Below are 26,754 nucleotides of genomic sequence, written 5' to 3'. Positions count from 1 at the left end.
TTTTCCCGAGTGAAATCCAGCCCAGTCTCGCCGAGGAATGTCTCTGACTCTCTGTCCGGCTACGACGTACGTAGTTCGTAGTCAGCGGCCGTCGAGGGTTTGGCCTTCGTAATTGGATTTTTGCGAACTCCGCCACCGCTAGCTTTCCCACTCCTCCAGACCTGGCCATTATTTCCTCTTGATTTGATCTTATCCACCACTGCTGCACAGCGTATCCGTGCCGAGCAAAGGTGCTTCTTATCCTTCTTTTCCGCCCTCGTTTCTCCTGTTTCTTTTGCCTGATCCTTTTCCTGATTCACCTGCTACCTTTTTCTACCCGGTCCTTGAAAGCGAGCGCCTTCGGCTCCGGCTGCGCGGAGGTACCTTTCTACATGGACAACGTAAGTCGTGATCAGAGGATGTGTTTTGATTCTTCCCAGGAGTTTTCCCGTACTTACCAGGTGATTCTTTTTTTTTCCGGTGGATAGCTCGCGGATAATGAAATGCTCGTCGACGAATACGAGCAGTATCACAATGACAGAGCCGACGTCGTCGTTGTCTCCCGCCCCGGCTCGGAAGACCAAGGGTCGGAAGTGCTTGCAAATGACTGTGCGATAATCTCCATTTTCTCTCCCTTTTACATCATTGGATCGTGTCCATCTCGCTTGCGTTCCGAGGGTGCACCTGCGGGGATACGCTCGCGGTGGAGGAAACAGGGGCTATACATTGCTTATCATGCGTTCTCGAGGCATCGATCTAACAGCAATTATGATATACAGACCCGGCGATGATGGCCCGAATCTTGCCCAAGGATCCCGATCTTGAAACAGAAGCGGAGGCATATCATACCTGGCACATCCAAGACTGGCGCAAGTTGAAGCGAAAGGAGCATGGCCCTACGTTTCAGTGTGGAAATTTCCCCTGGTGAGTGCATCTGCAGTTCTAGGAAGCGGCTTGGTTCTCACAATTACACCAGGCGAGTTCTGTTTTTCCCGTATGGGAACCATGTCGAACATGCATCGTTTTACCTCGAACAGGCCTGGGAGAAAGAACCGCCGACAGATTGGTATGCGTGCGTTCAGTTTGCTCTAGTCTTATGGAACGTCAATGATCCGTCAATTTACGTCTCTCATGGTATGATATTGGTAACCCCTCCCCTCTTTTAATTTCGTAAAAAGCTCATCGCAGTCCTCTCTAGTTGCTACCCATAGATTCAACGCAGACGAAGGCGACTGGGGTTTTACTAGATTCTGCGACTTGCGGAAACTCTTCGCCATTCCATGGGAAGGCAAATCAATCCCTCTGGTAGAGAATGATGAAGCAAAAATCACAGCATATGTCCGTGTTGTCAAAGATCCGACTGGAGTCCTTTGGCATTCCTTTCAAAAGTCAGTCGCATCATTTTGATTGCTCTCTCTTCGTGCGGATTGTACTGACGCTGCTACAGCTATGACTCGAAGAAAGAGACGGGAATGGTTGGGTTAAGGAATCAGGGTGCCACCTGCTACCTGAATTCGCTTTTGCAGTCATTATATTTCACCAACGCCTTCCGACGGGCCGTCTACCAAATTCCCACAGAGGCCGAGGCATCGAGAGATAACAGTGCTTGGACTCTCCAGCGACTCTTCTACTCGTTGCAAACAAACGAAAACCCTGTCTCGACTACTGAGCTTACAGCCTCCTTTGGTTGGGAGTCACGACAAATCTTCGAGCAGCAAGATGTCCAGGAACTGTCTCGAAAATTGATGGAGAGGCTGGAGGAGAAAATGAAGGGAACCCCCGCGGAGAAGGCACTGCCTGAACTCTTTGTGGGCAAAACCAAAACCTATATTTCTTGCATAAACGTTGACTACGAATCGTCTCGGATCGAAGAATTCTGGGATATCCAGCTGAACGTGCGAGGAAACAAGACGCTTGATGACAGCTTCAAGGACTATATACAGGTGGAGACTTTAGAGGGCGAAAATAAGTATGACGCTGGTCAGCCATTCGGTCTTCAGGATGCCAAAAAGGGCGAGATCTTCGAGAGCTTCCCACCAGTCTTGCACCTACACCTGAAACGCTTCGAGTATGACATTAACCGCGACGCGATGATGAAATTGAACGACCGTCACGTCTTCCCTCTGGAGTTCGACGCCTCGCCATATCTATCCAAGGATGCAGACAAATCAGAGTCTTGGGTTTATGAGTTGCACGGCGTTCTTGTCCATAGCGGCGATTTCAACGCTGGTCACTATTACGCATTCTTGAAGCCGACCAAGGATGGCTTCTGGTATCGGTTCGACGATGACAAGGTGATCCGGGCTACAGAGAAGGAGGTCCTCGAAGAGAACTATGGCGGAGAGTACGAGCTAGCAAACGGTGCTACTGGCGTCCGACAACCATATACCCGTGCGTTGTCAACGAAGCGCTCGATGAATGCCTATATGCTGGTGTACATCCGGAAGACAAGATTGGACGACGTCCTGGTTCCTATCACCAAAGATGACGTTCCCTCTCACATCGGTATGTGATATGATTTTGCTTTTTTTTTGTTTGGTTGATCAGCACAGGTTCTAACCTAGCCACAGAGAAAAAATTGGCCGAAGATCGGGCAGAGCTGGCCCGACGTAAAAAGGAGCGGGAAGAGGCTCACCTCTACATGAATGTTGGCGTTCTGTGCGAGAAGACTTTCCGAGAGCACCACGGTTTCGATCTTACCAGTACCGACCTGCCTTCCGGCGATCCCGCACTTCCAAAGTCATACCGGGTTCTCAAGTCCAAGAAGGTCAGCGAGTTTGCAGAGGAAGTCGCACAAGAAATGAATCTCAATGTAGAGCATATTCGTTTCTGGGTCATGGTGAACCGTCAGAACAAGACGACCCGTCCAGACCAAGCGATCAGGGATCCTGACATGACTGTTGAGGAAGCCTACAACCGATTTGGCACCAAGGGAAACGCATTTCGAATGTGGCTGGAGGTTGGCGAACCCGCAGCGGATGGCACAGTGTCCTGGCCCGATAGCAACACATCGGTGCTTATCTTCTTAAAGAATTTCGACGTCCACACGCAAACCTTGTCCGGGGTCTCAGCAGTGTATGTGCGCAAGAATCAGAAGGTCTCCGAGCTTGCGCCAGTCATTCTAGAGAAGATGAATTGGCCGGCTGGTACGGAATTCATGCTATTCGAAGAGATCAAGCATACGATGATCGATGTGATGAAGCCGAAGCAGACGTTCCAACAATCCGAAATTCAAGATGGCGACATCATCACCTTTCAGCAGACGGTCAAGGAGTCGGACATGCCGCCGACCGCCATCTACGCAGATGCTAGAAACTACTATGACTATCTTCTCAACCGTATGAATGTGAACTTTGCGCCGATCAAGATCGGCGAGGGAGAGGAATTTTCTTTGACTTTGAGCCGCAAGATGACCTATGAGCAATTCTCCAAGAAGGTTGGCGAGCACCTCAAGGTTGATGCGACACATCTGCGCTTCGCACCCGTCATGGCTAGCACAGGGAAACCGAAACCGTTCCTGAAGCGCAGTATCAATCAAACATTGTTCCAGATTCTTACCGGCACCTATGGCACCTACGGATACAGCATGCACCGGCCAGATGCGTTATACTACGAAATCCTAGATACCAGTCTCAGCGACTACGAGACGAAGAAGTGCCTGAAGGTGACCTGGTTGACCGAAGGGATCTCGAAAGAGGTAAATCCACAGACACTACGCCCCGCAACTCTTGGCTGCAATTATAATATACTGATTCTTTTGCCAGCAAATGTTTGAGGTTCTGGTACCGCGGAACGGCACTATTTCTGATCTCAACGCCGCTCTACAGAAGAAGGCCAATCTCGACGACGAGACGGTCCGGTATCTGCGTGTTTACGAAGTTCACAGTGGCAAGATCTATAAAGAGCTTACGGATGACTTCAACGTGGCCGGGATCAATGAATTTGTGACCCTATACGCGGAGCGAGTGCCTGAAGAAGAAGTCAATCTGGAAGAAGGTGACCGAGTTATCAGTGCCTTCAACTTCGACAAGGAGCCCGCCAAGCCTCACGGAGTCCCATTCAAATTCGTTATCAAGCCTGTGAGTAACCCCCTCTTTATTCCATTCTCATAGCGACAACCAGGTCTGATAATTGCCAGGGTGAAATTTTCAAGGAGACCAAGGAGAGGCTTTCCAAACGCACCGGCATTAAAGGGAAGCAATTCGAAAAGATCAAATTTGCCCTTGTCCCTCGGACCATGTATTCTAACCCACGATATCTTGAAGATGGTAAGTTTACGTCGGTTCTTCTTCCCTCGGAACAACACCAACAACAATAACAACAACATACTAATATGTTTTGCCAGATGATATCCTATCAGATATAGTCAGCGATGCCGACGACCTTCTCGGCCTCGACCATGTAAATAAGAACCGGAGCTTTTGGAACCGAAGCGAGTCTTTCTTCATTCGATAGATGAGATGGAGTCCTGCCGGTCTGAAAATTACCTTACCATTTACTTTGAAGCTATTACTCTTGGAGTGGAGATTTGATTAATGGAAGAGACAATAAGGACTTTGAAGATTATACCACAATATCTAAGAAATGAATCATGAAACTTGATTAAACTACAAGGTAATCTTGTTCTAGTTATGAAATATTATAATGATATTGGCGCGAATGGGACCATGGCCCATGGGTGACGGCCCACGGGTGACCACTGACGGGTCGGAGTAGGTCACATGACCCATAGTTAGAAATAGATGCAAACAGGTCAAACAGCGGAACAACAGCTGTTCCAAACAACTCTCTCCTGAAGGCTTAAACGGTCAACACCGCACCAGCAAAGGCGCAACTACTATTTGCTTTGCCTCGAACCTGCCGCTTTGACCATCGGAATCGCTATGCGTTTCGCGGCTTTGCTCATCGGCCTGCTGGCCACATTCGTCTCGTCCGTCGCGGCTACGGCGCTGACGTACAAGCTTGAGGCGAACGAGAAGGCATGCTTCTACACGAACGTGGAGCAAAAGAACACCAAGGTGGCTTTCTACTTTGCGGTATGATCTTCCTCCTCATCGCCTGAAATATTGCCTATTATATTATTATATGTTGAATGGTGGCTTATCTGCTCCAGGTTCAATCGGGAGGATCGTTCGATGTCGACTATGCCGTGCTCGCACCGGGCGACAAGATTGTCTTGGACGGAAAGAAGGAAAGGCAGGGCGATTTCGTGTTCACGGCACAAAGCACTGGAGAGTACAAATTTTGCTTTGATAATGAGATGTCGACTTTCGCTGAGAAGATGGTGGACTTTGAGATTTCGGTATGTGGAAGAGAACAGGGGTGACGAATAACGGGTGCTACGAGCTGGGGTGGGGGGGAACCTCCCAAAACCCAAAAACCATGCACATGGATTGATCCGAAAATGATTGTATGGGCCACTGACATCGATGTCCATCTAGGTGGAGAACGAACAACGCGCGCAACTGCCATCCAAGCAAGGCGCCAGCCCCGAACAGGCCACTGCCCTGGAAGAGTCCATCTACAAGATCTCTGCCCAGTTGTCGACCATCTCGCGCAACCAGAAGTACTTCCGTACCCGCGAAAACCGCAATTTCAGTACTGTGCGCAGCACCGAGCGTCGTATCTTCAACTTCAGCGTCATCGAGGGCCTGATGATGGTCTCGATGGCCGGCCTGCAGGTTTTCATCGTCCGGTTTTTCTTCCAGGGCGCTCGCAAAGGTCCGTTAGCCATTGGCTTTCCGATCGCCTAATTCTTTTTGCATATTATCAGACTGACGTATACCTAGGCTACGTGTGATGGACCCATGAATCATAATGTCATTTGAACAACATTTCTTTTTTTTGGCGTGTACAATTGTATCCATTTTCTGAGTTCTAGAATTATCTACGATGACCAAAAGGCCGGTAAATGAAATGTCTTGAGTTGTTGGATTGCCTCGTACCGGGTTCTTTCTCTTTTTCTTCTTTCCTGCTTCAGGGTAGACCTGAGCCTGATAGCATTCCAGGGATCATTTCGGACTCGTGGATTAATGACGCTGGTCTCCACCAAATTTCACCTATCGATATCAGTGTTAAAGAAAAGAACCATTTGCTCGTTCTTTTCCCTCATCATACAAGATCAGACTGACGACATATCCCAGTGTTTGAGGCTAAAGTAGGTTCCTTGAGCGATAAGTACTATTGATGATTTTCCAGGCTTGTCTACTCGGTGCAGGGAGGCTACGAAGAATGTACATCTGTCGAATCTAAACTTGATACGCGTCAAAACAGAGCCATCCGCCCCGGGCACTTGCGATGACGATAACAGCATCGATATTACTGAAGAATCGCCACGATTGAACCGAAATGAAGCTCTCTTTTTATCGCCAACAACGATCAAGATTTTCGGGCCGATTATATGATACATTGGAAAGAGAATGACGGCCGGAATTCCCAGGGAGGCAGGGGGGCCTAGCCAGCATTGGATGACGTCCGGAGGCGAAGCGATCTGCTCTCCACACTACAACCACAATAGTCAATTATTCAATTGTTATTTCGGGCGAATACAGGTCATCTTAACACTATTCGCTACGAATAACGACCTTGGATATTGAAGAATCCCCCACGCTCGTGGATATGATGATGGGTTTGCCTCGTAGCTCTCCCCCATTTTCTATCCTGGATCATATCATATCATAGTGGATACACTGATCCATCGGTCTCTCCCTCCTCCCTTAATTCTCGTGTGCAGGGTGGAGAAGTAGCTTCCAGGACCCAGATCTCTTGTTATATCGGTGTAGAGGTAATGTCGATGGCTATCTTGGTATGTTCTGATGTCTATGTCTGGTCATTATCGACCCCGTTGACGGTGGAATTGCCACATTGGTCGCAGTCTGGCAAATGAAGTTCGGCATATTGATTAAGATGTCGCCTCACGTTGTTAATTACAGTTATCTGGGATTTGATAGGCATGTCCATGAAGTCACGTCCCGTCGGATTTATAGAGAATTGGTTTGAAGGTAGTGTCCATAGATCCCATTCCTGTTTCGTTGAGATATACTATAGTGCTACCATGACGATAATCTATATTGTATTATATCTGGCAGATCTCTAACTCAGAATAAGATATTCTTTCCAAGGTCTACCTACTGCTGACAAGTTATTGATATGTCACCGTGCGTGGAGATAAATGCCCACTGCAGTGGCAACAACATGACGTCCATCTCTCCTATCCCAACCACGCCGCCGAGGACGACTATCCTCGTAACAGCTGGCCGTTTGACGATCCCAGCTACTAGCGCTTTGGCAGTGGCTATCTGGATACAGTGCGAATTGGTAATTCGGCCGTAACCCGCAATTCTTATTCCACTCCTTCTCTCGCCAGCCGATCTGCAGGGACAAGGTCTCTCGACGCTCGCGGTGACCTCATCTGTGCTCTCCAGCAACGCACGCTGCTGGGGAAAGACAAAGGTCTCGCCCCGTGGCGTTGAACCTCTCGCCGCCTTTCCGCTGGCTTGGCTAACTAATGGTTTCGATGGCCTTCTGTTTCCCCCAAGCCTTCCCACCCCCCCGGTTTCCCCTGAAGGGGGGGCGTGGTGCGAAGGGCTGGGAGGCCCCATGACATCATGCTCTTCCTCACTCGATGACTCCCAATCACAAATCATACAGCATCTGCTGTGATTTCATAAGACAACTCCGAGGGGGAAAGTGACATGGTCGTTCAGCGTGGATGCGTATAAGAGACCACGGTTGGCCGAGACGAAATCGATCTGAGTATTGCCTGCCACCTTTGTCAACCGGGAGGATTGATAAACAAACGAATACGCCTGGAGAATTCCCATCTATCATTTTTCTGTCTTGTCTACTTTTTTCTACCTTTAGACGTGTCTGTCGCCTCGATATAACAGGTGAGCTTGCCGATTCTGAGTATCCATTGACCCCTCTGCAAGACGACCATGTCGGAGAAGACCACACACACTCACAACCGAGCCCTCCATTATCTCCTTTTTGACGATCATCGACAACTGCGGGACGATGAGGGAAAGGGAGAGACTTCCACTACACTTGGGCCGTTCCACTGACATCCATACTGATGGTGGTTCCCCCCTTAGATCCTTGCTTTGAAGTGAAAGAGAACCAAATATGCCCCATCTGTCTTCTCCAGTCGAAACCTCCGGGAACATGCACGATATGTCCCCCATAGATGGCGGGGGCGGTGATGATAGAGGAGGGAGGGGATTCGGGTACCCTTCTCCTCCGGCCGAGACCCATCACTTCCATATCACCCATTCTCGATTTGATCCTCGTGTCTCCCTAGACGACTACAACCGGATCATGCTGGAGTACACTCAACGGCAGATGGCGTCGTTTGTTGACCAGGATGGGGACCGCCACCGCGCCACCAGCACGCGCAGCCGCAGCAGCAGGAGCAGTGATACCAGTGGCCGCAGTGGCCAGTCGACCAGCGGCATTTTGGCTGGCCATGCTGCGGCGCCTGCCTCGCATCAAGCCTATCAGCCGGCAACCAGAAACCCCGAAGGTCTCAAGGCTGGCTTTTGAAAAAAAAAATTAAGCCGTGAGCATACCACAACCACACTATCCGGTGCCCCCAAACTTTGTGTTACTCGCTGCTCACAAGACAGCAGGCAAACCTAGTAGCCAAGTATATTATATACATACTGAGGTGGATCTGGATATCCACGGCTACATTTCATACAAGAAGACCATGATGATGAGGTGTCTTGAATAGATGCCATACGTTCGTTACAATGACTTAGCGAGTAACTGCAGTTCTAGCGACCAGCAGCGAGATATTGCAGCCAGCCTTTTTTGACTTGACCTGACCCTTGGCCCTTCTGAACCTTTTGACACATATTTCCTCGCTGTGGGTACAGAGTTACAGTGCCAGACCTACAATCTAGCCCCCTTCACCCCTTGTTCGACTTTTACTATCAACCCTACGGCAATCTATGTATCCCCTCATGCGGAATGCGCCAAAGATTCCCAAACCTTCCAATTTGACAGGACGCCGGTGGCGCTCTTATACACGAAATCAAGAAGACAAATCGAAAAATCGAAAAATAAAAAAAAAAAAAAAAAAAAAAAACAAATGGGAAACAACAAACCCTTTCTGGCTTTCTCTTCTCTATACACTCGTTTAGCCTCTTGACTATGTATCTTGCCGAGATAGAAATGGCAGGACTTGGTAGTACAGTAATCCACAATAGATATATGTAGACTGAACAGCTATGTAGAGTGAATAAATCAATCATCTGTTGATGTTTGTTTACAGGGTATCCCGTAGGAGTGCCCCTGGAATGTTGTTGCTACTCCTTGCATTCCTAACAAGCCGTATCCTCGATAGGGACCTGTCAACAAGACAAATATCAGACAGGAAGCATCCCTGGTATTGACTCCATAAAGTAGAACGCAGTATATAACCCTCTATCCACTACGTACCATCATCCGTCGTCAATACTTTCGTGATACTACCTACCCCTTTAAACTTCCACTCATACACTGGAGTGTTTTGATATAATTTCATTTCACTTCATTCCATTTCCCTACACGATTACTCATAATGCGTTCCACACTATTCATGCTGCTGACAACCCTGGCTCTCGCCATGGCAGCCCCAGCCCCAGCCCCCGCTCCTCTAGCATCGACATCTTCTTCACAAGCAGCCCCGTCTCCCGCCGCGACACCCTCGTCATCCAAACCGACCACTTGCCCCAAGGAGAGCTCGAAGCAATGCTGCATGTCCATCAACCAGACAGGCGAGCGGATCACAGAGCCCCTAACTCAGATTTTGCCCGTCGGGGGTGTCGAGCTGAGTTCCCTTGTTGGACTTTCTTGTATGTAGAGAGGAGAAGGGAGGGGAGAAGAAGATATGCTGAATACTAACCCCTTAGGCGTCCCGATGAGCGCAGATACCAAGGATGATACCTGCTTGGAAGATATTATGTGTTGTTCCAGTGGATCAGTGGTAAGACGACAATTTAGACGTCCTTTTTCAAGTTACCCTTCGAATCGTGCTAATTGATGTCTAGGATGGCTTTGGGATTATCAAGGGGTGTCAGACGATCCAGGAGGCAAACCAGGCGAAACATTCTTTGGAATTGAGCAGTGCTTGACGAACTTATATACTAGAATAGAATACTTAATACCACTTAATACCACTTATGATTAATACTGATTTCCATTATTTGATTCATACTCTATGTTACCTCCAATTCCGCCAGCCTGTATGAGGAGGCGGGAAGTGATGAGACCCCGGAGGCATAGGCTGGCCAGGTGCGTTCGGCGGGGGACCCGGCTGGCCTGGCGGGAGAGGATGAAACGGCACAAATGGCGGAGGAAAGGCAGACTGGCTGGTTCCTGGGTTCATCGCAACGGGCGGCATCGGCGGCGGGGGAGGCCATGGTCCATGGTAGTTGGCTGGTCGGGGAGGGGGAACTGGCATCATTCCCGGGGCAAAACCTGGGTGGTACGGTTGGCCGTCTCCGGGGGGGAATGGCATGGGGGGAACGTTCGGTGGTGGGGGAACATTAGGAAGAAGGTTTGATGGGGGAAAGTTTGGTGGTAGAGCCGGAGGAGGGGGGGGGTGAAGAGAAGTAACGTTTGCTGGAGGAGGGGGAGGAGGGGGGGGAAGAGCGTATTGGCCGGAAAACGACGATGCAGGACGCGGGGAATAAGACCGTTCACGACTCTGGGGGCTGCTGGATCGTGACTGAAGCCGCCGGCGACTGCGGGATCGCGACCGTCGGCTGTGCTCGCTGTCGGAACTGGCGCTGTACCGTCTGAGCCGTTTCGTCCGGGTATAGCTGCTGCTGCGGCTCCTGCTGCGAGTGCGACTGCGACTGCGACTGTGGCTGCGGTTCCGAGAATCCACATCATTGCGTTTCTTCATTTGCTCACAAAACGTCCGCGACCAGCCGTAATACGTCTCGCCATCCATGATCTCGCCGGTTTTGGAGTCCCGCACGACCGTCTGGCCCAGCTCGTCGATATCCACCACCGCGTCTTCCCGGTCCATAGGCTCGTCAACTCCGTAGATCCGGTCCACGTCTTTCAGAAACGTTTTCAGGGCCGTCACCAGCTTCTCGTCGGCCGGGCCCGCCAGGAATTGCAACGGTTTGATGGTCTCGGGCCGTAAGGGCGTGGTGGAGTCCGGGATGATGTGGTGCAGAAAATTTCCCGCTGGGAGATCATAGTACGGGGTGGACAGGTCGCCATGAGTCGAAGGCATGACAAAGGGTGCATCTTTGCCCGTCTGTTTCTGAGCGATGCTCTCCTGCACCCCCGTCGCTGCAGATAGAGGGACGGAGCCCGTAGACGCCGACGTCTTGACCACCTCTCGGAGCTTGCCGATGTAGTCAGAGCTGCAGTATCCATGTTGCTCCCAGATATCCAGCAGATCGTCCAGTCGCCGGTGCAGTTTGGGGTTCTTTTCTCGGTCGTAGGAGGCCGCGAGGCCGACGAGGTCCACCAGACAGGGCTGCAGAGAGCCGCTCAGAGTGGCAAATGCGACGGGTGTGTCGGAGTGATACTTTGCATGGTGGAACAGATCGTTGAGCAGGTAGAGGATATGAAGGCGTTTCCGTTTAGGGGACGATTCGCGGCGCGGAGCAGCGGGCTTTCCGTCATCTCCTGCGGCGGCGAAGGAGGTTGCCAGTGTGACGAGGTACTTGCCCCAGACACCGACCCTGTTGGATGACTGGACAATCCAGTTGAGAATCCATGTTTTACAGGTCTAATCCACGCGCGCAGGGGCATAATTTAGCATTTAGATTGAGAGTGGAGTGGTGTGTGTTCGGATCAGACCTGGATGTTGGACGGGGAACAGTGCGTCAGCACTCTGTCCAGAGAACTGTGCAGCGCAGTGATCTCATCGCGCGAAACAGAAGTCGGATCGGGGCGTAACAGCGCCGCCGACAGCGAGGCCTTCGCGATGGCAATCTGGTGGGAGGCCATGGCTGATCGACTTGGTGAAAGTCGAGGATCGCGGGCTGTAAGGTGGTGTTCACGTGATCTTCCGCACGTGCATCCTAGGGAGTATCTCAGTGCGTATGCCTAGGTAACTACTAGGTAGTTTTAACTAGAGATTGAAGGTGAATTGGAATTTGAATAAGTAATATATAGAAACACTGAATACAGCAGGTAATAGAATGTGGTAGCTGGCTAATCTTGTGTCTTATTAAAGAATTGAAGACTTCAACCACTAAAGAATAAGGCAAGTATAGGCCATTGACGATATAGGACGAGATCGAGGGGAAGCTCTTTTTGTACTGGACTGGAGGAAAAGCAAGCCAGGGAGAGATATAGGATTTTATTACTACTGCTTTATCAAAAAAAAGATATTAATCCTAGAAGGTATGTGGTGAGCAACTAAGAATCAATATCAGATCTAATATATTAAGGAATATGTACCTAATGGTTAGGTACTCCGTACTTGGCTATATTGGTAGAATAACTCCTTAGTTCTGTGCCTTATGGCTAAATATATCCCGGTAATTCTGCTAGTAGAAGATTCTTATGCTTAATCATAGTCAATTAATTGCTTTTAAGCTCTTGACAGAAATGAGCCCACAATTGTGGTAATCATGACTCTACTATTAATTAGCTGTACCTTACTCCGTAGTACATTAGGTATATAGTTATATAGGTATATAGGTATATATGTAGCTCTTCGAATCCAAAGCGGTAAAATGATCCCGAAACCATTTCTCATCGATATCACAAGCCATGGCGGAGATTAAATATTCAGCCACCGGCTGCAATATCCGGTAGTCGAGTCCATAGCAGAAAAGGGCGGAATTAAGTATCCATGGATGACACTAGAATGCTATTGTGGCATGATCTTCTGCATCAAGTACCGATACCACTAGTACCGCCCTTTATACTAGGAGCTCAACTCTAGATCGGATGATTCTCTCCCGCCATCAGGTAACCTTCCTTTGGGCAGGCAGCAGCACGCGCTCTGACGTGATGATGGGTCACATCCAACCCAACAGGGCTGTCGATCGCGTGTTGCGACGGCACAGAGGAGGAGTCGATTGTTGAGGATGGCGAGGGGTAAAACAGTCACTGGCGGTACCTGGTGATCCACTGCGCCCCGCAGGCACTCGGACGGTGCATGGTTCAGATGGCGTGAGAATGGGCGGTATGTTGTAGTAGATCTGTAGAGTATGGTGTATGGGTGTATAGTCTTCTATATGGGACAGGAGAGAGCCTGTTAATATATGTAAAGGAGTAAAGTGGGAGATGCAGGGAGTCCATATGGTATGATCTTTTGTAGGCAACTGCCAGGTACTCCGTACTATCAGTACTGGTAATACCAGTGTCATACTAGGTAACCTACCAGTAGTACCTAAATGTGTACACTGGTTCATCCGACGGAAATCACCCTACGGATGAACCCCGCAGCACAGTTTGGTACGATACAATACATACCGTACAGACGATCTGAAGCATATACAAAAGGTCTCGAAGGTCCTCTGTAGCATAAATATAGTCAAGCTCTTTGCTACATACTCTATCGTCTCTACTATCATCTCTATCACTGTCTTCTCATCAACTCTCATATTCATCTCTCATCATCTCATCATGGCCTATACGCTCTCTGCCCAGATCATTCGCCCTGCCGTGCGTCGCTTCTCTGCCCACCGTCCTCAGCCCAACACTCGCACTTCGCGCTTCGTGACCATGTCATGTCTGGTCTCAGCCGTCGTGCTACCCTTCATCCCTCCTGCCATCGAGAGCTCGCGCGCCAAGAGCAATCCCAATTACTACAAGAAGTGTGTGTTGTCCCGTATACTTCTCCAGTAACTACCTAGGTGGTTATATAATCAGAATCTATAGCTAACTGAACCTAGAGCCAATCCTCCGCTTTGCTTCCACGCGCGCTAGCTCGATAGCTAGATACAGATTTTCACAAGTAACAGACTTGGGGTTCTTTTTAATGTCTTGGGATTATGGGCGGCGTTTTTCTTTGCTTTTCTTCTACGATATACGTGCATGGACGGCGTTAGGTTGGGGTGGTTTAGCAACATTCCCTTGGTGGTGACTGCCTAGCAGCTGGACATGACCATCAAATCATTGCTAAACACAATTGAATTCTACTTATTCAAATTTGAATAACATGACTTTTATACCAAGCCTAGTATACACGAACCAAAGGCTCGACCTGATATCGCTTCCCCCCCCACCCCCTCAGTGATCGCCTCAACTAAGACGGTTTCCTCGCCGTGGTCGGAACGGCTCTGTAGCTTCATATTTCCCCTTCTCTTCAACCCGTTCCTCCTCCGTCATCGGCTCATGTCGAGTCGGGGCGGGATCGTGGCCTGCCTCCGCACTCGGAGAGGCAACGTCGTCCGTGGCGCTCTGGAAGCGCGTCATGTTCGCTCTCTGAAGACTTGGCGACTCGGACGGCGTCGGGGTTGGCGGCGGAATGGCGGACTGGCGACGGTGCTCGGCTTCCATCGCTGCCAGCTGCGACTTGCGTTTTATCTCTGCTTCGAATCGGGAGGCGCGGTCTGCGTTGATGGATTTCTTTGCGAAGTAGTATGCACCGCCGCCGGCTGATAAATTAGAAACTTCTACACACATACACACACACATATATATATAAAAGACTCACCGACGCAAAGAGCGCCCCATCCAATCCTTCGCTGGGTTAGCAACAAGCTCCTATAGACCGGGAAGAATTCCGCTCACCAGGTTGATCGAATCTACCGCCGAACCAATTGTAAGTCGTTTGTCTCGTAGAAAAACCATTCATAAAAAAGGACACCCCTTGACGTACCGTATTCATTTTTTGAGTGATGGAGTTATGCGACTCGTTGGGCACAAAGCAAGTATTGATGCTTCAAAGAGAAGAAAAGCAAAGTAACTCCCCGAATCGCCGACTACGTCAATGCTGGTCAACCAATTCGGCCGAGTCGGAGCCGACAAGCTTTCTGCAGGGGTGGCGAATCATAAATCGTAACACTTTAGGCGGTCGGAAACTGCCGGCTTTCGGCTGATTATGTCAGTGATTATGTCAGTAATTATGTAAGTGATTGCCTATTCTGGGCAAGTCGCCTTTGCCAGCTTCAACTTCAATCACTTTGTTATCATTATCATTCTCCTTCTTATTTACGTTCGACATCCATCCTAGCCACCAACGGCTAGGAACCAGCTAAGGCTTCTCGAGGCTACCGACTTTGCTCCGCGAAACAGAAAGCTACTGTATCGTTTGCTGGACAAACCGCTTCTGCTTCGCCTCCCTTCGAAACATCTCGAACTGTTGAACCTACAACCCATCATGCCTCCGAAACGGAAGGCGACTGACAGTATGGTGACATGCCGTCAAGACCCAAAAGTAGATAGAGGACTGACCGGGGATCAGGTGGTCGGTCCAGTAGAGCGTCGAAGCGCGCCACGCCTGTTCCAGACATCGACAGTAGCGACGAATACTCGGACTATGAGGAGGATGTGAAAGGGAACAATCTTAAAGGTAGCTTCAGTAATTTTTTGAAAAGAAAAGAAAGAAATGCAAAGAAGAAGGAAAGAAAGAAAGAAAAAAAGGTTTCGCTGGCTGACCCTAGTCAAGACGTCGTGGAGAAGTTCTCGCTCGAGTCTTTCAGCAGGAGCAAAAAGACCAGCCTTCAAAGAGAAGACCCTAATTTCGGATATAAGGATTTCTCGTCGCTCCCGCTCAAACCAGATCATGCCAACCGCCCGCTCTGGATCGATCCGTTGAAAGGCACAATCACCTTGGAGAGTTTCTCGCCGCTGGCGTCGCAGGCACAGGACTTTTTAACTACAATCGCCGAGCCTCTCTCACGGCCGACGCACCTCCACGAATACCGATTGACGGGAAACAGTCTGTATGCGGCCGTGTCTGTGGGATTACAGCCATCCGATATCATCAGCTTCCTGGATCGGTTATCGAAAACACCACTCCCCGATACCATCAAGTCCTTCATCATCGATTTCACAAAGTCTTATGGCAAGATCAAGGTGGTGTTGAAACATAACCGTTTTTTTGTCGAAAGCACAGACCCGAGCATGTTGCAGATGCTTCTTCAGGATGAGGTCATCGGGCCCCAGAGGCTACAAGGCACCGAGGGGATTATCCAGCAGGCCGCGCCTAAGATGGGAGGCCTGGTCATCCCCGGAACCAAAGATGCTGCGGGAGTAAAACAAACATCGGACGAGAAGGCGCCGGAAAAGGGCGCCAAGGAAGATGATATCCTCATGACTCTGCGAGAGGATGATGATGACGACGACCAGGCTCAGGTGCACAGCTTTGAGATCCCGAACGATGCGGTAGAAGCGGTGAAGGCACGCTGTCAGTCCATGGGCTGCCCTGCGCTGGAGGAATACGATTTCCGAAACGATGAGATTAATCCTACTCTGGATATCGACCTCAAGCCGAATGCGAGGATCAGAACTTACCAAGAGAAGAGTTTGAGCAAGATGTTCGGTAACGGCAGAGCGAAGAGTGGGATTATCGTTCTACCCTGTGGTGCAGGCAAGACCCTGGTTGGCATCACCGCCGCCTGCACCATCAAGAAAGGAACCATGGTTCTGTGCACGAGCTCCATGTCTGTCGTGCAGTGGAGAAACGAGTTCCTGCGATGGTCCAACATCGATCCGGGAGACATTGCCATCTTCACATCCGACAACAAGGAGAAGTTCCGCCGATCGACCGGTATCATTGTCTCGACGTACTCGATGGTCTCCCAGACCCGGGCGCGATCGCACGACGCCCAGAAGATGATGGATTGGATCCAATCGCGTGAGTGGGGTCTCATGATCTTGGACGAGGTGCACGTCGTGCCGGCCTCGATGTTCCGAAAGGTCACATCCGCCATCGCTACCCAGAGCAAGCTTGGTTTGACGGCCACTCTGCTGCGTGAGGACGACAAGATCAAGGATCTGAATTTCCTGATTGGCCCTAAGCTCTATGAGGCCAACTGGATGGAGCTGGCTGAGCAGGGTCACATCGCCAAGGTGCAGTGCGCGGAGGTCTGGTGTCCGATGACCACCGAGTTCTACTCCGAGTACATGCGCGAAAAGTCCCGCAAGGCAGCGCTGCTGTACATCATGAACCCGAGAAAGTTCCAGGCGTGTCAGTTCCTCATCGACTACCATGAAAAGCGCGGGGACAAGATCATTGTCTTCTCGGACAATGTCTATGCACTCGAGCGTTACGCCCTCAAGCTGAACAAGGCGTACATCTACGGAGGAACGCCCCAGAACGAGCGAATGCGGATTCTAGAGAACTTTCAACACAACGAGCAGGTGAACACCATCTTCCTCTCCAAGATCGGCGATACCTCTCTGGATCTGCCCGAGGCCACCTGTCTAATCCAGATCTCCTCGCACTACGGTTCTCGTCGTCAGGAGGCCCAGCGGCTGGGTCGAATTCTGCGAGCGAAACGCCGTAACGACGAAGGGTTCAACGCATTTTTTTACTCCTTGGTGTCCAAGGATACAGACGAGATGTACTATTCCTCAAAACGACAGGCCTTTCTAGTCGACCAAGGCTATGCCTTCAAGGTGATCACCCACCTGCAGGGGATCGAGAACCTCGACGGACTCGCCTACGCGACACCCGCCGAACGCCGTGAGCTCCTGCAGGAGGTCATGCTGCAGAACGAGACCTCGGCGGATGTGGAGAATGTCACGGACGACCTCTTTAGCGACCGCTCCGGCGGGTTCAAGGGCAAGGCGGGCGGCCGCGGGGCAGTCAAACGCAGCGCAGCCACGCTGAGCGGCCTGGCGGGCGGCGAGGATATGGCCTACATCGAATACAACAAGAGTCGCAACAGACAGCTCAAGGAGAAGGTCAACCACCACCCGCTGTTCCGCAAGCTGGAGCGCGAGCGCCAGCGACGCAAGAAGGAGATGCAGGAATTCCATTAGCGCTGGGTCGCCATAGACAACTCAAGTCTGGTTGCAATACATTGAACTTTTACTCTATCTCCATCGCTAATCGCAGCTAGTGGCTTACCCCAGGTTTTAGCGCCGGCGTGCGGAGAATCAATGCGGAGTAAATAGTAGTACTGCTAGATTTATATATACTCCGTATATAATACAGTTCTACTTACATTGTGTACCTAATCTACTCGGTTCATCGGTTACAGTACAGAGTAGTTCCAGTATAGGTCGTTCTCAATAAGAGACTTTTCAAGTTAAAGGCTGTCTACCGTGACGAACGATAACCGCCGCCAACCCTATCTACATACTACATACATCTACACCGACTCCGAGTGTTTACTCAGTCTCTCTTCCTTGTATTTGATCGACAGGGCAGAGAACAACAAGAATACAATTGATCAATAACAACCAAAACACAACAAGACTCGAATCAACGGACCGGATGCGGTCATCACGCTAAACCACATCTGGGTTTCTGTTACTCAACACAAACACCGTGAGTGGCGAGCAGCAGCACGCAGCAGAAACACGAGTTTCTTAGAAAGCTTGGAGAGAGAGAAAGTCGACTGCTTTCATTCCTGATGAGAATGGGGTCCGCGGAGATGGACAGTTGCTTGTCAATGATGCCTTTGTGGGCCACGATGAGTTTTCATAGTTACCTTGCCTACTACCACCTACATAATTGTTAACCCACCTGCCGAAGAAAAAAAAAAAAAAAAAGAAACAACCCATGATTTCCAGGTTTCAGGAGACAACACCATGGGTCAACAACATACCTGGCATACCCCTACACGCTGGCATCTAGATATCGACCACTACTTGAACCCATGGCTTCCGGCACCGCCCTGGCGACATCTGCCCCGGCTGGTCTCCCGTATGTTCGGGTACCGCGAGCATCCGACGTCTGTCATGGGCAACGTGGGCGTTGCCTTTTGGGCGCTCATCGGCATCTTCTGCGGGGTGGCCGTCGTGGCGACTGTCTCGATGCATATCCCGTCGTTTGAGGAACATGGTGCTCCTATTATTGTTGCTAGTTTGGTAGGTCCTTGCCCTTTTTTATTTTCCTGACACTTGGGTATTTGAATGCATTCAACTGACCGTTCAGGGAGCAGCGGCTGTTCTGCAGTTCTGCGCTATCGAATCGCCGCTCGCGCAGCCTCGTAATGCAGTGCTAGGCCAGTTGATCGCCTCTGTGGTCGGCGCGGGCATGAGCAAACTCTTTGCGCTGAATCCCTCGGCGCAGGCTCTACGGCAGTTGGGCGGTGCTTTGTCCTGCGCCATCGCCACCGCGCTGATGACCCTCACGCATACTGTGCATCCCCCCGCGGGAGCCACTGCCCTCCTGGCCGTCACGCAGTCTCCCGAGCTGGGCTGGTTCCTGATTCCCGTCATGATGCTGGGGAGTACTCTGATGCTAGCCGTCGCACTGCTTATCAATAATATCCAGCGTCGGTATCCGTTGTACTGGTGGACGGCGCACAGTCTGCGTCGGGAACCGGCGGGTTCTTCCGACGAGGAGAAGGGAGCTGCTGCTGCTGCCAAACGGGCGGATAGTCTGCCGAGTCAGTACGAGGAGAGTCTCACGGATGATCCTCCGCATATCAGTATTCGGCGGGGGGAGCTGTTCGTCCCAGAGAGTATCGTTCTCACGCACAAGGAGAGGGAGGTTCTAGAAAGGCTAAGCAGTCGTATATAGGGATGGACAATAATAAATGGCTTTCTTCATGGAACCTGATGTGATGGATGACAATTTATGTGATCATGAGATAAATAGTAAAAGGTCTGTCTCACCGAAACAGTTGGTTCAATAATCTAATAATGTTGTTCTCTGCAGAAAAAAACAAAAAAAGAAGTGGTGGTCCCAGTGGGGGTCGAACCCACGACTTTGGCGTTATTAGCACCACACTCTAACCAACTGAGTTATGGGACCTTGTTGAAGTTCGGGGGAAAATAATGCTCTATATTCCAGTACCTGTAATGTTCGAAAACTGTTCCCTATGTTAACTATGTGAGCTAATCACTCGGTGTCTTGTACTGGCAATATATATAATATATTCATCGCTGCCTAAATATATAGAAGAGGGATCTTGTTAGTATATCTTAATTACGACATTTTATTGTTACTTACTTGTTTATGGTTGCTGTCTGCCTTGTAGGTTATCTGTGGTGCTTATATATAACTGGGTTGACGCGGTGGATATGTATGTTTATTTTAAATTCCTGTTTAATCAGTTTCCTCTGGATATCAACACCAGAAATACGGGACGTCGTAAGTGACACCACCCCCACTGCACACTAGCTGATTCACCTATATAAAACAGTTTATGCTCCAGCATGCATAAACCGCCCCTCCTTGCCGAGCCACTCCGCTATATAACCGTATGCCCTCTCCGCGGTATCGCCATACTGGCCCGCATACTGTTCGCAGGCAGTGCAGGTGTCGAGGTTATGTTCAGCGCCCTCGACAAAGACGATAGCTGTATCATTGCTCCCCGAAGCGAGGTAGATCTTCTCCGCGTTGAGATATTCGTAGTGGCCCGTCATACCCATGGTGAGCAGCGGCACAGAGATGCCCGGCACGGCAGCGACGGGCACCATATGGCTGGAGAACCAATCGACCCCCACGATCCCATCCTCGGTGATGGCGTAGTCGGGCGTGGCGCGGATGGCAAAAGTGGATAGGTACCGGCGCACGGTGGTTTTGAGAGCACCACGAATATAGGAATGGGCCATGGAGTGGATGGGGGACCGACTGCTCGGCACGCGCACCGAGTGGACAACTTGCTCGACGATGCCTGTCGGGGTGAGCAGCGGCCAGACATGCTCAGTGTGCGCTAGCAGACGCGGGTCCTGCCCTAGAAGCTTGTTGTTGGGGCCGATGTACGTCCCGTCAGGGATGTAAAAGGGCTCGTCGTCGTCGAACAGGGCCTCCCCGGCCTCGATGGCCGCCAGGCGGTCCTGCGCAGTGGCGATCAGCTCCTCATTGAGGGCGTACACGCCCGAGAAGAAGGAGGAGGTGAAGCTGGCGGGATACTCAGCTGCGGACCCGTTGCGAAAGCCGTTGGCCGGGTTGAACTGGTCCAGTGCCGGGTTGACAGCCAGGCGGCCGCTCTCGGAGCGCTCGAGGGCCGGGTTGAGGCTCATTAGCGTCATGGTGGAGAGGCCGTAATTGGCGTCGATGAGCATCACCCCGTCTGCGGGCAACAGCCCGTCCATAGCGGACGAACACCGGTAGTAGATCTTCTCCGTGCCGTTACAGGCGCCAGCCCCGTTCTCGGCGATGTTCTGGTAATCGGCCATCATCGCCCCGCCGCCGCTGTGCCCAAACAGCACGACCTTCTCAATCCCCGGCTGGCTGCGCAGGTACCGCATCCCCGAGCCCACCATCAGCATCATCTCCTCAAACCCCAGCGGGGCCCCGAAACCGGTTTTGTCCAGCGCGTTGTTAGCACACAAGACAGTGTACCCTCGTTCCGCCAGCGCTGTACACGCCGAGAAGCTGGCATAGTTCACCTCCGCATGCATCACGTACACAGCGATTTTCGCCTGCGGGCTCCAGCTCGCCGGCTGGTAGAGACCCCCGATCACATCGCCTGTGTCGACCAGCAGTGCAGGAGATGATGTCGTACTCTTCAAGCTGTCGTCAACCAGCACGCCCGGTAAAGCACTGCTACCCAGCACCGAAAACAGCAGCCTTTGCAGGTTAACCATCTTGTCTAGATGGATTGTATTGATAGAGCGGGGGGTTTCTTCCAGGTCTGACGTTGTCGTTGGCATCAGACGCTGCTCTAGCCCAAAGTAGACTAGTCGACGGACGACTTTCATATCAACTAACAGCATTGAAAGGATGTTATTGCACTGTAAATTCTTACTACTGTCTACTCTAGCATGGAGTACATGCCTGTTTTCAATAGTTCTAGTAGGAAGGCTGCAAGGCTGATAGGGAGACTGTGATACTCCAACGGAGGATGACAGCATGACTATATAACAGATTCAAAGACTATTAAGATTAACATTCAGATAGATCTGTTGTAGATGCAATATCAAGGAATGTGACCAGTTGTTGGTGAGTTTAGATGGAGAGGTGGAAATGTTTAGATGTTCTACATGAGTGTAAATTGTGTAACCTAACTTAATACACTATTTTTCTCACAACTTCAACAAGGTCCCATAACTCAGTTGGTTAGAGTGTGGTGCTAATAACGCCAAAGTCGTGGGTTCGACCCCCACTGGGACCACCACTTCTTTTTTTGTTTCTTTTGCCTCTGCCGTTCTATTTTTTTTTGGTGTTAGGCCAATCGATGGAGTTGAGTATCGGAAGAAACGAAGAAATCTTTTCGATGAGCGAGCAGTGAACTGGAATCAAAACCATACTGCGTCTTAAAGCAATCTCTTGTTGTCTCGGTGGTGAGATCCCTCACAGTTTGCCTTTGAACCCAAGTTGCCCCCCATCAGAATTCGAAGCACCCCTCTCGTCAAGCTCTACCAGCAATACGCCCTCTGCGAGGTCTGCGTCGGTCTCATCCGGTTCCAGTACCCATTTGACGCGGCCTGATCGTGGACTGCGAACCTCCAGCTCCATCTTCATCTGTTTTACAAAGGCAAGGACCTGACCTTCTACGACGTCCTCCCCAGGCGAAACATTCAGTTCCACCAATTTCCCCGACAAGGGCAGAACGATGTGTCTAGGGTTACCTGGGTCTCCACGGCGATAGGTAGAAGACATTGATATTGAGGCAGACGCCGCCGTGGCTTCCAGCTGTATCTTGTAGGGTATCGCAGACCGAGGAGCGTTCGGCGTGGTGTATTCGATCTCTGCAGCCATGGAGGTTGGGAATCCGTTGCGAAGAACACGCTTTAACCGCAGATGGTGTTGTATTTGTTCTTGAACAGGCCCGTCGTCGAGTGGTTTGAGAGTGATGGACCACGCGTCGCCTTTACGCAAGAGAAGTGCAGAGGAGGACGAGACTGTGGATAGTTGAATAGAGTCCCTTTCCCGGCGAGGACCTGCAAGGGGCAAGTCGTGCGCATAAAACGACTGTGAAAGGCTGATAAGCTGGTCTAGATTGGATTCGAGCCATCGGGTATCGATTTTACCCGCGAGAAAGTCCGGATGCAAGACAATAGCTCGCAGGAGGGAGATGTTGGTCTTGACACCGCCTATATTCGTGTCAGTAAGAGCACGTTGTGCTTTCAGAACGGTTGCCTCCCAGGTCGGGGCTGTAACGATGAGCTTGGCGAGAAGGTTGTCGAACTCCGTCCCCACAGCAAGAGGGTTTCCAGTATCAACTCTGACTCCGTGGCCGGTGGGGAGTGTAAAGTCCTTGATTGTACCGATACTCAGAGCGAAATTATCCCGAGGGTCCTCGGCACATATCCTGAGCTGGATGGAGTGTGAGTTTGGGGGGATTTCTGGATCTGGAAGTGTTCCAAGCCCTAAATCATCAAGAGAAGCCCCCTGAGACAGGAGCAATTGCATCTGGACCAGGTCCACGCCTAAGATTGACTCGGTTACGGTGTGTTCCACCTGGAGTCTGGGATTGATCTCTAGGAAGAAGAACTCCTCCCGTTCTTCGCTGACGAGGTACTCGAACGTGCCTAGCGAACGATAACGAATCCGTCTCGCGATCCCAAGAGCCGAATCGATGACTGCACAGAGTAATTTGCGGTTTCTGATATTTGCAGGGGCTACCTCGATGAGCTTCTGAAACCGTCGCTGGACGCTGCAATCTCTCTCCCAGAGATGCTGGACTGACCCCGTCCCGTCACCAACGATCTGTACCTCGACATGGTGATATCCATTGACAGCAGCCTTCTCAACAAACACAGCTTGCGAGGGCGACTCTCTCACAGCCCGATTTACAGCTTCGGCCACTTCGTTTTCATTGTTTACTTGGCGAATCCCTCTGCCGCCGCCGCCATCAACCGCCTTGATCATCACGGGGTATCCCGCGTCGGATGCAAAAGCCTGAATCTCATTCACATTCGATGTTGGCGAAGTAATAGCCTTGAGAACAGGCACGCCGCATTCCATGGCTAGTTGTCTTGCCTGGAGCTTGTCGCTTGTTTGGGCTAAGATCTCCCGTCCAGGCCCGATCACCACCACTTGAGCTTCATCCCACATCCGCCATGCAAAGTCCGCGCTTTCACTGAGGAAGCCATATCCCGGATGGACTGTGTCGATGGAATATGTCCGTGCTAAACTGACTAGAAAATCGATATCCATGTATGAGGCCGCTGACGGAACTGGGATTGCATGATGGGGCCGTCCCAGGGTGCAGTGAGAGGCATCGTTCGGCGTATAGAGAGCAAATATCTCAATATCTGATGAAAGCTCCCGGGCTGCTTGAAGGATTCGCACAGCAATTTCACCCCTAGTAAACTATTGATTAGTCTGTGCCGAAGCATGTGGAAAAACACGAATCATCGTACCGGTTTGAAACCAAGAGTCGCTTGATGGGTCGAGATGGCGGAAATGGCATTATTCAGTGTGATGAGCGGTACTATGTTTTAGAAAGTCTCAAAGAAACCGTCCGTGAATGACAAAAGAATTTGTAGATTTGTTGTTTAATGAGCCAATCCCCATCTTCAATATATGGGGGATACTGCGATTCGCGGCCTCGGACCTCGGATACCCCTCATGAAGGTGATCTGGTACATAAAACATTGCCAGCCATTTGAGCATCTAGAAGGCGACCATCGATCAAGATCGCAGGAGAAGAGGATGGCCAGGAAACACGATAAAACCGGCACGAACCCCGAAGCCGCTGCTCAGCGTCTGCGTCAACTCTCAACGCATATAGTTCCAAAGGGCGATGTACAGAAAGGATCACCACCACCAGAGACAAGGAAGACCAAAGTAAAGCCAGAAGCCGCGGACTACTCCGATGTCCTATCCCAAATCACCACGCTCCGCTCGCTTGCCGCCACTCCTGACCCTCAAAACAGGGGCTATATCCGCCAAAAGCAAGCCGGGAAGCTTTGGGTACGTGAGCGGATTGACCTGCTCTTCGATCCCGGGACCTTTTCCGAAATTGGGTCTATCTCAGGCACAGTCACCTGGAGGAAAAGCGGTCCGCGACAGGAAATGCCAGAGTCATTTGTGCCCAGCAATAATATACAAGGCACGGGCAAGCTGTCTGGAAGACAGGTCCTCCTCACAGCTGACGACTTTAGCATCCGTGGCGGACATGCAGATGGCTCCACGTTCACGAAAACAATATACCTGGAAAAATTGGCGATTGCACTCAAGCTACCGGTGGTGAAGTTAGTAGACGGGAGCTCGGGAGGAGGGAGTGTGACGACGATCAAGAAGGCGGGCTGGAGCTACCTGCCGTACGTCCCTTCATATCAATATGTGGTGCAGCAGTTGAATATGGGGATCCCAAATCTGGGGGCTGTTGTGGGCCCAGCGGTGAGACGTCTATCTTTCTTGCCAGTTTGTTGGAATTTTCAAAAAAAGATTCTAACTGACGCTTTATATGTATGAGTAGATTGGCCTTGGTGCAGCACGAGTGGTATCATGTCATTTCTCCGTGATGGCTGCCGATATTGGGTCGTTATTCAACGCCGGACCAAAGGTGGTGGAAGGTGCTACTTTCGAGGAAGGGCTAGATTTCCAGAGCCTGGGAGGACCGATGATCCATTGCACAAACGGCACAATTGACAACATTGCAGCCAACGAGGCGGAGTGTTATGAGCAATTGCGCACGGTTTTGGGTTATCTCCCTAATTCTGGGAGTGACGCCCCGCCTGTGAAACCGTGTGACGATCCAACGACTCGAGAAGAGATCAGCTTGCGGAGGATTATACCTCGGAGGCAAGCTCGCATGTATAATCCCCGGACCATCATCACAGCGATCGTGGATCGGAATTCATGGTTCGAGATTGGGGCGTACTGGGGCAAGACGGCCATTGGGGGACTGGCTCGTCTGGATGGACACCCGGTAGGAATCATCACCTTGAACTGCGAGGTTAACGGCGGTGCCCTGGACGCTGGTGGTAGCCAGAAATTGACTAGACTGTTGAAACTGTGCGATGTAATGAATCTGCCTGTATTGCAGTTCATCGACGTCCGTACGTGTCTTCATTTCCCCGAGGGAGCTTTCTCTGTTCCCTTCCCCCTCCTTTACTTCTAAGATACTGACCTTTGTTCTGCAGCCGGATACGCCATTGGAACTGTAGCCGAACGGACTGCCACGATGCGTTGGGGCGTCGAGCTTGCCAAAACATATTTTTCCACAACCATGCCCATCTTCAACGTCATCACTCGTCGAGCGTTTGGCGTTGCAGGTGGTATCATGCTTGGAGCCCGTGACCCTGTCATGCAGGTTGCCTGGCCCTCGGGACAATGGGGATCGTTACCTCTTGACGGTGGAATCGAAGTCGGACACCGGCACGAGCTTCGTGAAGCAGAGAAGGAAGGCAACAAGACTGAACGGTACAAGGAGCTGGAAGATGAATATATACGGTTGATGAACCCGGTGCGGACAGCCAATGCCTTTGGAGTCGAGGAGATTATCGACCCCAAAAACACACGCTCGATCTGCTGTGCGTGGGCGAAGCATGTGTACGAGGCTTTGATGAGCGACCGGCTGGCTGATCGCGCCTGTGGGCGAATCCGGCCTGTTTTTTGATAGTATCTCTGAGGAGGACGAAGAAGAAGAAGAAGAAGAAGAAGAAGAGAGGAAGAGTAGCAGCACGTGAGAGGTAGTTGGGTAGCCTCAGTGGGTAGGATTAGCCCGTGACCTCTTAAAATCCCACCACTCCCACCACCGTAACTCTTTATTCAGATACTTACTTTCTTCACTACATTCTGTCAAGTATACCTAAGGAAATCAGTGTGTAAAGGCCATATAAGTCCAT

At 50.8% G+C, this 26,754-nt stretch overlaps 10 protein-coding genes and 2 non-coding genes across 12 annotated transcripts; 8 read left to right on the top strand and 4 right to left on the bottom strand.

Moving 5' to 3' along the window:
- The first annotated feature begins 315 nt into the window (after positions 1 to 315).
- Positions 316 to 4,594, top strand: ASPZODRAFT_129272 (hypothetical protein). Its single transcript, XM_022722229.1, has 10 exons — positions 316 to 380; positions 468 to 588; positions 759 to 903; positions 956 to 1,113; positions 1,178 to 1,367; positions 1,427 to 2,484; positions 2,550 to 3,676; positions 3,744 to 4,058; positions 4,118 to 4,247; positions 4,325 to 4,594. The coding sequence occupies exons 1-10, from the start codon at positions 372 to 374 to the stop codon at positions 4,432 to 4,434; spliced, it is 3,363 nt and encodes a 1,120-aa protein (XP_022583447.1). The 5' UTR covers positions 316 to 371; the 3' UTR covers positions 4,435 to 4,594.
- A 164-nt stretch (positions 4,595 to 4,758) lies between these two features.
- On the top strand, positions 4,759 to 6,093 carry ASPZODRAFT_129270 (hypothetical protein). The gene is made up of 4 exons (XM_022722228.1): positions 4,759 to 5,015; positions 5,093 to 5,281; positions 5,421 to 5,700; positions 5,769 to 6,093. The coding sequence occupies exons 1-4, from the start codon at positions 4,863 to 4,865 to the stop codon at positions 5,777 to 5,779; spliced, it is 633 nt and encodes a 210-aa protein (XP_022583446.1). The 5' UTR covers positions 4,759 to 4,862; the 3' UTR covers positions 5,780 to 6,093.
- Positions 6,094 to 7,864: 1,771 nt separating this feature from the next.
- Positions 7,865 to 8,754, top strand: ASPZODRAFT_1358651 (hypothetical protein). Its single transcript, XM_022723925.1, has 2 exons — positions 7,865 to 8,536; positions 8,607 to 8,754. Exon 1 carries the CDS (start codon positions 8,104 to 8,106, stop codon positions 8,518 to 8,520), a length of 417 nt encoding a protein of 138 aa, XP_022583445.1. The 5' UTR covers positions 7,865 to 8,103; the 3' UTR covers positions 8,521 to 8,536; positions 8,607 to 8,754.
- A 643-nt stretch (positions 8,755 to 9,397) lies between these two features.
- On the top strand, positions 9,398 to 10,177 carry ASPZODRAFT_129266 (hypothetical protein). Its single transcript, XM_022722227.1, has 3 exons — positions 9,398 to 9,815; positions 9,873 to 9,946; positions 10,011 to 10,177. Exons 1-3 carry the CDS (start codon positions 9,542 to 9,544, stop codon positions 10,092 to 10,094), a joined length of 432 nt encoding a protein of 143 aa, XP_022583444.1. The 5' UTR covers positions 9,398 to 9,541; the 3' UTR covers positions 10,095 to 10,177.
- On the bottom strand, positions 9,955 to 12,403 carry ASPZODRAFT_1358284 (hypothetical protein). The gene is made up of 3 exons (XM_022723917.1): positions 12,391 to 12,403; positions 11,785 to 12,326; positions 9,955 to 11,713 (listed from the first exon to the last, which is right to left on the bottom strand). The coding sequence occupies exons 2-3, from the start codon at positions 11,932 to 11,934 to the stop codon at positions 10,184 to 10,186; spliced, it is 1,680 nt and encodes a 559-aa protein (XP_022583443.1). The 5' UTR covers positions 11,935 to 12,326; positions 12,391 to 12,403; the 3' UTR covers positions 9,955 to 10,183.
- A 1,163-nt stretch (positions 12,404 to 13,566) lies between these two features.
- Positions 13,567 to 17,874, top strand: ASPZODRAFT_139886 (hypothetical protein; the record flags this gene model as incomplete). The annotated part of the gene is made up of 6 exons (XM_022724606.1): positions 13,567 to 13,757; positions 14,124 to 14,523; positions 14,594 to 14,707; positions 14,956 to 15,012; positions 15,119 to 15,293; positions 15,350 to 17,874. The coding sequence occupies 6 exons, from the start codon at positions 13,567 to 13,569 to the stop codon at positions 17,872 to 17,874; spliced, it is 3,462 nt and encodes a 1,153-aa protein (XP_022583442.1).
- Positions 17,875 to 18,648: 774 nt separating this feature from the next.
- On the top strand, positions 18,649 to 19,585 carry ASPZODRAFT_13665 (hypothetical protein; the record flags this gene model as incomplete). Its single annotated transcript, XM_022724105.1, has 2 exons — positions 18,649 to 18,927; positions 18,995 to 19,585. 2 exons carry the CDS (start codon positions 18,649 to 18,651, stop codon positions 19,583 to 19,585), a joined length of 870 nt encoding a protein of 289 aa, XP_022583441.1.
- A 160-nt stretch (positions 19,586 to 19,745) lies between these two features.
- ASPZODRAFT_t41 lies at positions 19,746 to 19,819 on the bottom strand. The gene has a single exon. It is a non-coding gene; the product is annotated as a tRNA-Ile (tRNA).
- A 392-nt stretch (positions 19,820 to 20,211) lies between these two features.
- ASPZODRAFT_149907 (hypothetical protein) lies at positions 20,212 to 21,600 on the bottom strand (the record flags this gene model as incomplete). The annotated part of the gene is made up of 2 exons (XM_022725545.1): positions 20,212 to 21,482; positions 21,519 to 21,600. 2 exons carry the CDS (start codon positions 21,598 to 21,600, stop codon positions 20,212 to 20,214), a joined length of 1,353 nt encoding a protein of 450 aa, XP_022583440.1.
- Positions 21,601 to 22,053: 453 nt separating this feature from the next.
- On the top strand, positions 22,054 to 22,127 carry ASPZODRAFT_t54. Its single transcript has one exon. It is a non-coding gene; the product is annotated as a tRNA-Ile (tRNA).
- ASPZODRAFT_129257 (hypothetical protein) lies at positions 22,058 to 24,419 on the bottom strand. The gene has a single exon (XM_022722226.1). The coding sequence runs from the start codon at positions 24,113 to 24,115 to the stop codon at positions 22,307 to 22,309; it is 1,809 nt and encodes a 602-aa protein (XP_022583439.1). The 5' UTR covers positions 24,116 to 24,419; the 3' UTR covers positions 22,058 to 22,306.
- Positions 24,420 to 24,613: 194 nt separating this feature from the next.
- ASPZODRAFT_60853 (hypothetical protein) lies at positions 24,614 to 26,525 on the top strand (the record flags this gene model as incomplete). The annotated part of the gene is made up of 4 exons (XM_022728949.1): positions 24,614 to 24,691; positions 24,755 to 25,303; positions 25,383 to 25,965; positions 26,050 to 26,525. 4 exons carry the CDS (start codon positions 24,614 to 24,616, stop codon positions 26,523 to 26,525), a joined length of 1,686 nt encoding a protein of 561 aa, XP_022583438.1.
- Between the last annotated feature and the right edge of the window lie 229 nt (positions 26,526 to 26,754).

Source organism: Penicilliopsis zonata (genome assembly GCF_001890105.1).
Source record: "Penicilliopsis zonata CBS 506.65 unplaced genomic scaffold ASPZOscaffold_3, whole genome shotgun sequence".
NCBI classification, from domain to species: Eukaryota; Fungi; Ascomycota; class Eurotiomycetes; order Eurotiales; family Aspergillaceae; genus Penicilliopsis; species Penicilliopsis zonata.
This window is presented reverse-complemented; position numbering and strand designations above follow the sequence as displayed.